This window comes from Triturus cristatus, chromosome 1_2, assembly GCF_964204655.1.
Source record: "Triturus cristatus chromosome 1_2, aTriCri1.1, whole genome shotgun sequence".
NCBI lineage: Eukaryota > Metazoa > Chordata > Amphibia > Caudata > Salamandridae > Triturus > Triturus cristatus.
Window position 1 is genome coordinate 832,668,246 of NC_140580.1, and position 12,111 is coordinate 832,680,356.

Below are 12,111 nucleotides of genomic sequence, written 5' to 3' on the forward strand. Positions count from 1 at the left end.
TCTTCCTTTGAAGGATGTTCTCCATTTCGGCCTCGAGCCGCCTCTTCTTTTTCTCCATTTCGGAGATGCTTTCGGCGTCGACCGCGGGTCTTTTCAATGAAACTTGCGTCGACGTCGAACGTTCTTTTTGCGTCGATCGGCCCGTTTCATGGGATGATTTCGACGACCCTTGCCTTTCGGCGTCTTTCTGCACCAGGGAGTCCTTTTGTAAGGATCCGCTGGGCCTTTTGTCCGAAGTTCCCCCTTTGGACGTCGAAGTTTTCGGCGCCGGGGCTCCCTTCGTGGACCTTGACTCTGTTTTCTTCGAGTCCCCCTCGTGTTTGAGGTGTTTTTTGATTTGCGCTCGACGATTCTCTTACCTCGTCTTCTTTTTTCTTGTCGGTCTCTACGACCGTGAAGTTTTCGGCTGTCTCGGCGACGTTGTCCTCGTCGTCCGTGTCGAGGCCCAGCTCGTAGAGTGTCGGGGGTTTCCCTTTGCCATCCATGTTGGCGTTGGCTCTTCTCTGCCTCTCTCTCACCCTGAGTGTCTTCGGCGCGAAGGCTGAGCAGGCGTTGCAGTCGATACTCTGGTGATCCACCGGTAGGCAGAGGTTGCAGACCGGATGCTGGTCTTTCTGCGCGAACTTGTGGTGGCAGTTTGGGCAGAACTTGAATGGCGTCTTGTCCATTTCGCTCAGGGTCTCTGAGCGTGCATTCTCCAAGGCTGTCGAAGAAAAAGCTCGCTGGTCCTCTTTCTTCGCGCTCCTGATGAAATATGTTCTATTCCTGATGTCTTCTCTTGATTCTATCGATGAAACTCGCTTTTCTTCCTTCTTCCTCCGAGTGAATTTCTGGAGCTTCCCGATGTCGATCCAGACCCAACGGCGGAAAAAAGAATCTGAAGATGGCGCCCCAAAGGTGGGACTTCCCCAGGAAGCACGACGACGTCACGGGAGGTGCACCAAATGGTGGACGTCGACGCCCACCTGGGCTACAAAAAAAAAAAAAAAAAAAAAAAAAACAAAGAAAAGACTACGAATCCGGACCCAACCACAAGATCGCGGAATAATGCACAGCATAGTGAATCCAGAAAGATTCACGCTGCAAAAAGCCACTACAGCATCTGGGGGTAACTTGTATTGTCGCATTCGTGGTAGTACCACTCCTGTCTTTAGTGTGACTCGATATGGTGTAATGTTCATGCAACCAACATCTGTAGGGCCTTGTGCCCATAAATGTGTGGGTAAAGTCTGCAGTCGGTGATCCATGTCTCGGGACACATAGTGCCCTTTGAAATCACGTAGAAACAATCTTACTCCTTCCGGAGAACAACATATTATAGCTCCTAGAGCTTTCAATGTTTTTATACCCAACAGGTTTTCTGGACATGATTTAGTAAGCAATAAATCTGTAGTTCGTGTCAAGGGACCAATCGTAAGTGGAAGAGGCTGTGATACTTCGTTAATGATAGGTTTTCCTGAAAAGCCAAGGGAAATATTCTGTGAGCCTGAGAGGGGTGCCCCTGGAACTTCACTACGTTTTATGGTTGTTCGGCTTGCCCCTGTATCAAGTAAAAATGTTCTATCTTGGCCTAATAGTTCACTGTGTACATAAGGTCCTTCTTGATCTACAGGGACCTCGATAAGGGGTAAGCCAACTTCCCTCTCTAGGCTGTTTCATGAGTATCGTTGATAATCAGGATAGTCATACTGTGCGGTCTGGTACATCTGTTGTGTCGTTTGTGTGGCAGCAATAGGCTGCGGTGGTGGAGCTGGCATAGACTGTTGCGGAGCTGGCATGGACTGTGCATGCTGCGGGGCTCCTTGTTGGTTCTGATCCTGTCTAAGTGGCCGTGGTCTTTCTTTTGTATTACCTATGGCGATATTATGTTTTAAAACTGGACAATCGTGTACATAATGACCTGGCTGTTTACAATAGTTGCATGTCCCTTTTACAGAACCCACTGAAACACTGGACTGTGTCATACCCTTTTTATGACCGTCAGCTGGAACTGTCTGGGAAACTAGCATTTTCATTTTCGTGTCTTTCATGCGTCTTTGTTCATGTTCTTGTTCCTCTCTAATTCTATTGTGATGGTACTGTAGCATTTGTAACATTTGTGACGGAGTGTTACCTTGCCAGGTACTCTCGAATTTCAATACTCTATTCTTAACTTGGGGCAAGGAATTTTCAACTAATTTTGTCACAAACAGATGTGGATACGATTCGCTACTTGCTTTTATTCCACTATTTATACCAAAACATTTTTCGAATCGGGCATAGAAATCACTAGTGTCCTCATCTTGCTTTTGTTTACAGGCTGAGATTGCACCCCAGTCTTCCTTTTTCGTAGTTAATAAACGTGGCAGTACCTGTACTAGTAAACCTGGTAGTGTTTTGGTCTTTTCCCCAAGCCCTGAACCTGGACCTCGAGCTGTTTCTTCGTTTTCTAATGCTGTCCAATCTATCTTTTGGTCTCCCACCTCCCAATCCTTTTCCTTGAGTTTTTCGTAAATGCCCGCAGGCATTAATACCTTCAATATTTTCATAATGTCGGGATAGGTATACTCTCCCATGAGCAACATGTCTTTAATTTCACGGTGGAAACCCGCTGGGTCTTTGTCATGACTGGGTACCACTTTCTTCATTTCTAATAGTTCTATTTTAGATATGGGTGTGTATACAAACACACGTTTAAACTGATTGTCATCACCTTTTATCGGGTGTACTTCGCGTAAGGGATTCTGTCTATCCATGTAATACGTCGTTCTTTCCTTGATGGGCAGTGAGACATGTTCAGGGCATACAAAAAGAATGTACTGCTTTCTGGATTCTAGTATTTCTCTAATTAACTCAGTACCTGAACCTCTCCATTTATTCGTGAGTAATTCAGTCAATATATCAGGTAAGGGACCAGGATCGGAGTGTTGGCTTTTATATAATATAAGGAGTTGTTGAATCATATAGATACCAGCTAAACGCTGTTCATCTGGGGTGAGGTTCAAAAACGTATGTGCTAGTGTATCATCACTATATTTTCCGGGACTGTCAACCCAGTGAACGGCTGACCTGGCTAATTCTTGTTCGTCCATAGAATCGAGTATATGATAACCCCTTCGTTCTCGGAGTAATTTGTCAGCGGCTTGGAACGAATGTTCGGGGGACCTTATATTTATTATAGGGGTTTGGAAATTTCTGCTATTATCTGGACGTATCGGACGTATCGGATCAGTAAAGCATCTAGTATTATTGCAAGATCTTCCTCTACCTACATAGGCCATGGTTTCTAACTGTCCTGTGGGCAGTTCTAATTCTTCCTCCTCCTCGGTTTGTTCAGGCTGGTCTACTGCTAATCTTTCTTCGTGTATTCGTTCTACTTCTTTGCGGATCTTTCGGCACATAGCTACTATACTTAATAGTTTATTATGTCTCCCCTCTGATATATTCCGACTCCATGTGGTAAGAATTCGCATTTCTTCCGGATTTACCCCTGGTCGGTCTTGATTTCTGATCACACAATTTATGAGGAAACGTAACAGTTCCCCCTGTATCTCCACTTTCTGGTACTCCATGGCTCTATTAATACTCTCAGAATCTCGCCCTGACTGGACAAAGTGATATATATATTTTCTAAATGTGTAGTCATTCCTGGTAGCCTCCCTAAATATATTGCAGCTCGTCGGATACGTAATGATGCCAGCAGCATTTCGTCCTCTTTGCCGGGCACAGGGTCGTATCTACAATCTACTAGAAGTTCCTTAAGCATGTCGGGAGTTACTAGTTTGGGCGTACGTTGGTGGGCTAATTCTTGAAAGGAAAGTTTATTTACTCTGGGTGGCGTGGAAAAAATGTTTGCTGTACCCCCTGTAGCACCGCCTGGGGTGCTGGATGTGAAAGGATTCGTTGAACGTGATATAGCAACCATAGGTGTGGGTACAGCTGTAGAAACAGATGTGCTTGCCGGAACTTGCGTCGGAGTTTGTTGCTGCGGAGGTACAGACGGAGGAGGGTCTTGGCGTTGAACCCCCTCGGCAGGCGGTCTATGTGGCGCAGTATTAGCATACTCGGGAGCTGCGTCGTCTAAATAAGAGGAAAGGAAAACATCTTCTGCGGTTCTGGGATGCCCTTTGGGATGTGCTTTTATCGGAAACAATGGGGGTGGCAAGTCTTTTGGTATCTCCGGAGTAGCCTTAGGTAACCCTTCGGCCAGAAGAGGATACATACCATTCATAAGGGCATTTCTTTGTCTGTCTACTTGTTCTGATTTTACTCGAGTACCTTCTTCAATTAATATATTTTCTCGGACTTTATTTGAATTCTCCTTACTTTTCTCTTCCTGTCTGAGTGCTTTTTCTGTACGTCTATATGATTCTTTACACCATAATTCAATGGCATCTTTCTGTGACTGTCTAGCTTTCTTTTTCCATAATTCTTCCTCTACTTTCATGATGCAATCTGCATCCCAGGTCCCAGCTGCGGGCCACCTCTGACTTTCTGGTAATTCCTTGGTGTAGTCTACCCATAAATCAAGAAATAATATGGCGTCTAGGCCATGTTTATGATACATGAAGTACCCTGGAGTGTCCCTAGGAGGAATGGGAACAGCTTCTTAGAGTACCCCTTTTCTAGTTTTGATCTGTCTTAATTTCGAAAAGAGCGGCATATTGAGAACTGATCTGATACCTAATTTTGAACACGTTTAATACAACAAAACACAATAATGAACAGTCATTCACACCACAATATGCAGAACGTATTTAAAACATTTAACATTTAACATTTAATGAACAACAATGATGGCCATTTAGGGAACTAGTCACTAAGCATAATACTCGGCACTAACTAGGTAATTCTGAATTATATACTAGACATACTAGATATACTGCTGAACAGTACAGATACACTGCTGAAACAGTGCAGACCGGATTTGTGTACCCAAACCCGTCTTGACCGGCACAACCTATGTGCACGTCAGAACGCCTCCCCGACAATGGTACTCACCGGGTAGCTCGAAACGGAAGGCCTCGGAACTGAACTGAACTGGACTTGAACCGGACTGGACTCGACTCGAAACTTCGGAACTTCGGAAACTGGTGGGCCTCTGTATACCTCGGATCTTGCTCTCTCAGCTAGGCTCTGGTCGGGATACTTCGCACTTCTCACCGCCTCGTCTGGGTGTTGATCGCAGCCTCAGTTACCCCCGCTCGGCAGGAGGGAGATACAGGAAATCCTGTGGGTACGCGTTGTTGTCCGTCCAGCTGTGACAGGAGACCGGGCCTGCAACGCACCTCCGGCGCGTGAGATGAGAAAGTGTCCCTGTTCGGGCGCCATATATGTGGTAAATAATTTAATTACCGGTACTTAATTTGATGCGGAAAATTTATAATAATAGCTCAGTAAAATAAGAGGCAGAATCCGTGGTATTAGAGGTTCGGAACGGGCTTTATTCCAAAATCAATTCGAATTTTGGAATCCATATTCCATCACCACGAAGGTTCAGGAAGTGAAGGACAATACTTTATTGACAGGTAATCATTTTTATAGAAGAGGCATTACAGTGAAACAGATGCAGGAGGCGTAACAATTGATAACAGAGATAAAAACATACATGCGTAACTAAAATGGGTGTAACTAGGCGTAACTAAAGAACGTCATTAGGTATGATGTCACAAATGGGTGGTTCCATGAAAGAATTTCGCAATGTCAGCAGAAATACTTGGCAGAGATGCGCGCGCAGCAGCATGACGTGTGATTGACGTGCAACTAGGGGGTGAAGGGGACTTGACATTTAGCTCTACATGTGGAGACAGAAGTCTGGGGGGTCAAGTCAACCTAATCCCAAATCATATCTAACATCCTATGTTTAAAGAACTATGTTATCCAAAAGGAAAGGTCTCTCGAATAATATCTATTCTATACTGACTGTGAATGCGTGTACAAGCGTCTAAGTGTCTACATGAGATGCAAGGGCAGAAATCTTCCATAGTAACAGGGCTATGAATTACTTGCATAAAGACAGAGAAGCCGGGCCTTTTGCTCGGTAGCTGGAAGAATGTTTACTTAAACTACTAGACAGGAATGCATTGGATGGGGAGCGGAGCAGAGCAGATAATCTTGAAGGTGAAATACAGTTTTTGGCAAGGAGACAGGTCGAGTCAGGCACCGTTAGCCGCACAGGGAGTAGGACAAAGTTCATGGATACAGATGCGAGCTCAGACTGGAGCTTTCAGAGGCAGAAGGCAGGAAAAGGCTTAATGGCAGAATCAGGGCCTACTCGCCTGGACTGTAAAATGGGATAAATGAACCATATAAAGCCGGTGGCCTTTCATACTTAGGAATAGAATATCCGGCCCATTCATGGCGGATCTGAAAGAGGACATGTTGACGGTGGACGCACATGTGTTTGCGTCTCCATAACTGGAACTGGAGGGAACATACATGTACTTGTGATTTATACATGAAACCGTTGGGGTCCAAGATAGGGGACATAACTGATCATAAAAATCCATATTTCCACAGCTTATCAACGTACACAAAAGACAACAGGTGGAGTAAAAATGTCAATCCCACCTTAGTGTCTACTCGCCGACTGCAAGCACATCTACGCATGCATCACTGGTACCAGCAGTGAGTTTGCAGCCAGGGAAAGATTTCACTCCATTGTGGCTGCAAGTAGACGTTTCATGGCTAAGAAATTTGAAGATGGAGAAAAAGCGGTGGGCGAAGCAGTATGCAAAGGCATCTCATTCATGAGACGTTTGCTCGAAGGCATTTCCTTAGTGGATTCGAATTGCCTTGGAGATGGCTGGTTACAGGCCTACCAGATGAAAATTGCCATTCCTTGACTTGTCCACTGGCTCGTTGTTTACAACTGTCTGAACTTCACAGTCAAAAGGACTCTGCCACCAAATGATAAACTCAACAGAAGTACTAGCACCACAGTGTGCATTACCTACAACAACCTTATGCTGTGTTTCAGGCAAAGCACAAAGGGAATAGATCAGGGATTCTTAGTCACTTAAACTGTTCTCTTTATTAGGGACCCGTCATTATTGGTTAGCAAATTATTTCTCACAACTAGAAGAGATCTGGAACCAGAGCTGCAAAGACCTACTCTTCTGGGTTTTCCTCGGGGAGCGAAAGGCATGGCGAGAACATGCTTTAGTGCCATTTGTCCATCCTGTAACTTAAATATTAAAAAAGGAAACCTAACATGCGTCAAGAACAATCGGCATCAAACCCACAGCAATGCAAAAATAATCTTCCAGTTTATTCATCTATTTTTATGAAGGAAGAAAAAATGACCCCCTGAGAAAACTGACTTGAGGAAAGTGAGCCCCACCATTCTCCGGACACTCACATTTCAAAAACTAGTAGCTTGAGAGGGGGGAACAAGCATAAGCTTACAAAACACCATGAACTTGCAAAAACCATAAGCATACATTCAATTTATAACGTTGAAAAATGTAATGTAAATCCGGAATCTTATTACTAGCACAATGAATCAATGTCTATACCTAGAAAGAAAGCTTTACCAGCAGGTGGCTTAAAATCATAGGAGTCTATACATGTTCGGTGGTAAGCATTCTTTCTTGCAGCCTTTAAGACTACACAGTAACCTGGCAGGGCCTGTTCTGGCGAACACTTCACTTATATAAAATGCAAGCAAAAACCACTGGCGTTATTTGACCAACATCAAGTTATCAGAAGTGACAACAGGAATGGCGCTGCATGACTGAACATCAGAGGTACCACAAGATAGGACATTAATCATAGTTTGATGCAATTACAAAAAGTGTACATAAAAAAGCAATGTAAAACAAAACGTAAAAAACAAAAAAAAAAACAGCTAAAAGACAAGTATATAAGCCACAAGGCAGGGTCAAAGGAGTTGCACCCCAAGTGTGATCCTTAGATTACCCTCGTATAGGTTACTGTGCCACGAAATACCAGTTCCTAGCTTGAACAGGAGGGGGTTGGTTCACAAGGGCAGCGGGATCTCCATTCTTGTGTGTGCTAGCCGCTCTAACACGACCGATTTGAGAGGAGAACTTGACCCTCTTGTCCCCACCAGAAAGTTTTTACCTATGTAAAAAGACAAGGAGAGAAGGCCACTTCCAAAGAAGCACAGTTTACTGGAGACGTTCCAGGTCTAGTCCATCCCTCCTCCATCCCTCCTGAGGACTGAGCAACCCACAATGAGCTAGCTAGGAGGAAAGCCGGTGAAATGATGAGCTTGCTCCAGAGATCTTTCTTGCGTGCTGGTTCCAGCAGGTCGACGCCACCTTTCGCTCTTCTGAGGGCTATAAAAATGAATACCATTGAGTTTTGCCAAAAGGAATATTTATTGTAGGCACAAAGAGGCTCCCATCATTTACTACTACATAAAAGTTCGGTAAATATTAACTGTAGATCAAGTTTAAGAGCTGGAACCAGATTGTAAGGATGATTCAGTGGTCGAGCCTGGGCTCGTTTTGAGTTTGCAAATGCCTTTGATCAGGTTCTTTCTCTTCTTTATTATTTTAATGTCATCAGCTAGTGTTTTTGGTTCTCTATAAGATATTATGTTTAGGTATAAAGGAGGGAAAGTACACTTGTGATACGTACAAATTAAAACATATCAGACGGTACTAGGTAGGTGGAATTCTTGTTTTTTTGCAATCAGATGCCACAATGCTGTGGTGCGTTGTTCCCATCAGCGGTGTATTTCTTATTTTTTCCCCCCATCTTGCTCTACCATATTCCCCATGAAGTTAGTAAGCACTATTTTGCCCAATCATAGTGTTAAGCATTTAAGATACTTTACAGCCACTTGAGTACGGGTGAATAAAACTCATACAATACATCAAGACAGGCCCATGTAGTTCAATTGTAGCCCAAGCAACGCTTCCCACTAGCCAATGCGGCTCTTTGCAGAAACAGCACATTACGTCGATTCTAGTTTGAAACTAAGTGAACCACCATCCCAGCTTCATACTGTGGGCTTCACACTCTGCAGGGTCCATTGGGAGCCAATAGAACAGCCGTAGGCTGCAGTATATATGGCAAATCGTTGATGGGACTATGCCCTGCAGTATCTAATAATTAAACATTTTCAAATCGTTCCCTTTATTTTATCAGTGGTGATATGAAACTGTTCACTAATTCACGCAGCCATATATGGGGCAGAAAAAAGAGTAAATAGCTGTTCAATTTAGTCATGCAGGGCCCGACTTGCATAAGAGCACAGCTTAAACTCCAGATTCGATACCAGAGATTACATCTTTGCAGTAAATTCCTGACTTTTCAGGAAGTCACAAAAGACTCTGTAGTACCCCAGGAAATGTATAACAATCCTCCATTCCTGGGGCGATGGGTTTACTGAAATAAGCTCAGTTCATTCCAATATCCCCCTTGATAAGCAGGGGTCTCTGTGGCTTCCAATGCCAGTATCCTACACCATGAGCTCACCGGTTTGTCACCCTATTAAAATGCACCACTGCCTACAACAAACGTAATGCGGGGCTGGATTAATGTTGCACTGCCAGTGACGTCTTTGGTATTTGAGATACAAAGTGAAGCAAAAAAATAGTTCTGCAATGCTCCACATGTCATGCAGTGATAGTAGTTAGACGGGCATAACGTGCTCCACATTTCGTGCAGTGAAGTGAGGTGGATTACGTCATAGGACATTGATACTCCATGCCTCTAACATGATGAAGATTAAGACTGAATTCTAAGGTGCGTTTAAACTCATGTGGAGCACACAGTGGGGTGTGAGCGAACCAGGTAGAGACTGTCAGAGTCGGGGCACACGCAGGGGAGCATGCGCACTGCACACTGCACTCGTGAACTTACTGAACTGCTTGTCATCCTCGGGATCAGAGTTACTCATACTCGCCAGGTGAGGCTGCAACCAGGGCACCAGAAGATCTGCGGGAGGCGAGGTGGGTGGAGGAAGGAAGGCGTGGGGGTGGGGGCGGGGAGGAAGGAAGGCATGGAGGTTGGGGGGGGGGGGGAGGACGGAAGGCATGGAGGTGGGGGGGGGGGGAGACGGAAGGCATGGAGGTGGGGGGGAGACGGAAGGCATGGAGGTTGGCACGGAACAGGGAAGGGAGGAGGGGGCAGGGCGGAAAGGAAATTTAGACGAGCAGGCAAGGGCAGCATGACAGGGTGAAAGGAGAGGGGACAGACACAAAGGACAGGAAAGGGAACCGAAGAAAGAAGAGGAAAAAAATAGATTGTTAAAGCAAAGGACTAAAAATACAAATGAGTGAAAGAACTAGTTTCTATAGGGAACTGGAGGCCGCCATCTTAAGGAGGATCGCTTGAAATGGAAAGTCCTGGCTGCAAACAACCAGTCCCTGCCGCTCACTAGGGGTACAACAAAGTTTGATTTGTAAAGGACATCTCAGACGTTTGATCAAAATTCAGCCATTCTGCCTCATATTCTGTGCACGTGCAAATTGATGCCTAATGTCATTTTCAGTTTTATGGATTGAATTTTTGGAGTATAGAGTTGGCCACTTGATGCTGCTACGAATGGTAAAGCATAGGTCACGAGTGTGTCGATCTGTTTTTATCGCCAAAAGAGAATCTTTGATCAATAAACATTTCAATTAACATTTAGCTCCTAAAGCAATACTGACCCTCAACACCTGCACACCCACACAGAAGAACACTAGAGGGCGCAGCAGGGTCAGGATAAAATGTGTTATTATACAAGCAATAAAACACCAAATATTAAACAGAGGTTTATGATCAGCCCAAATCAATTAGTATAAAAAGAGCAAATCACAGTGTTAAAAAAAAAAAACTTTATAAAGGGGAGAGCCGAGGTTTACGAAGGATGCAGAATACAGGTATGGCATTCCAATCGACACAGTTCTAATGTTAACTTTTACAATATAGACTTTATAAATGTAAAATAGGCAGGCGCAACACGTGGGGAGCGGCGGCGCACCCTTCACTCGTGTGGTAAATTTTGGCATCTACGTTTAAATTACTTTTTTTATTCCGCGATGCAAGGTCTTGTGTACGTAAAACCCACTGACCGGTGAAAATAAAACATTTGACCTTCATATTCCCAGGCCCACTTAATGTCATTATTTTTATCCGACAGGGTGTGCAGTGACATCTGGTAACAAGCATTTGCAGGTCCGATAACCCCACACACTATTTACCATGCTACTCATCACAACCCGTCACGCAGAAGGCAAACATTTTGAGGTGTTAGAAAGGTGATCTCTAGGAGTGCACTGTGTTAATGTTTCACTCACTGGTGTAAGATTTCAGATAGTGATCTGGAGGGAAATTCAAAGTTCACCAACGATATCTGTGCTGTCAAATCTGCCGACGGCTCTGGTGCAAGTATTTTCAAAACCATTAATTAGCACAATGATATTTTGTCGTTTGTGTGCTCCTCCTTCCTTTGCCGCATAGCCAATCTAGTGCAATCAGGCACCCTCTTGTGGCCATTTGTGTTTGTGGAGTAAAGCAGCTGTCCAGAATTACCTTAAATTCGAACTGGCGAACAGCGATCAAAAAGTCTGAATTAAGTATTTTTTCCTTTTTTTTGTATAAAGTAAAGGATTGTGTTCAAATGATAGTTTTGAAAATGAACACACTGATGGCTGGTGGCACCAGGTTAACACCTAAAAGGATTCTAACAATGAGTAAAAGAAAAGCTATGGATGTGGTTTAGCATATTTTAAAACCAACCACATTGAAGGACATTTTACACTTAAAATTAAGTAAAATCAATTTGCCCTTAAAAGTTAATTACTTACAGAAACTTAAAACCGCAGTTGTTGATATTTTACAAGTACCTGTCCCATATTTAAAAAATTATGTTTGCAACTATTATGCTTGTTCTCGGTTACTCTAGAACCACACTTTTGGCCTTTACCCCTTTATTGCCTTAATAGATCTTCATTCGGAATTCTAATCAGAATACCATCAAATAATGAAAATGTACCGTATTTCAGCACACAACTTTCTGTTTGTAGCAGCCCTGGTAGAAGTGACTAGAGGCGATTCAATCTAAGGCAAGCTACACACATTGTCATGTGTACTCCATGCTTCTAGGGCCAGAACATGGGCACTGAATTTTGGGGAGCCCTGAAGCCTGGCCTTTTTCTTTTCAAATAGTCG

At 43.9% G+C, this 12,111-nt stretch overlaps 1 protein-coding gene across 18 annotated transcripts in view; it reads right to left on the reverse strand.

Moving 5' to 3' along the window:
* The window catches only part of HSPG2 (heparan sulfate proteoglycan 2), a 903,404-nt gene that overhangs the window by 673,708 nt on the left and 217,585 nt on the right, over positions 1–12,111 (reverse strand). For 15 of the 18 annotated variants that reach the window (XM_085608923.1, XM_085608922.1, XM_085608912.1 and 12 more), the window contains exon 4: positions 9,817–9,891. The exons of the other annotated variants lie outside the window; for them this stretch is intronic. In XM_085608923.1, the coding sequence (XP_085465049.1) occupies positions 9,817–9,891 (75 nt within the window). The remainder of the gene's footprint in view (positions 1–9,816; positions 9,892–12,111) is intronic. 18 annotated transcript variants of the gene reach the window in all.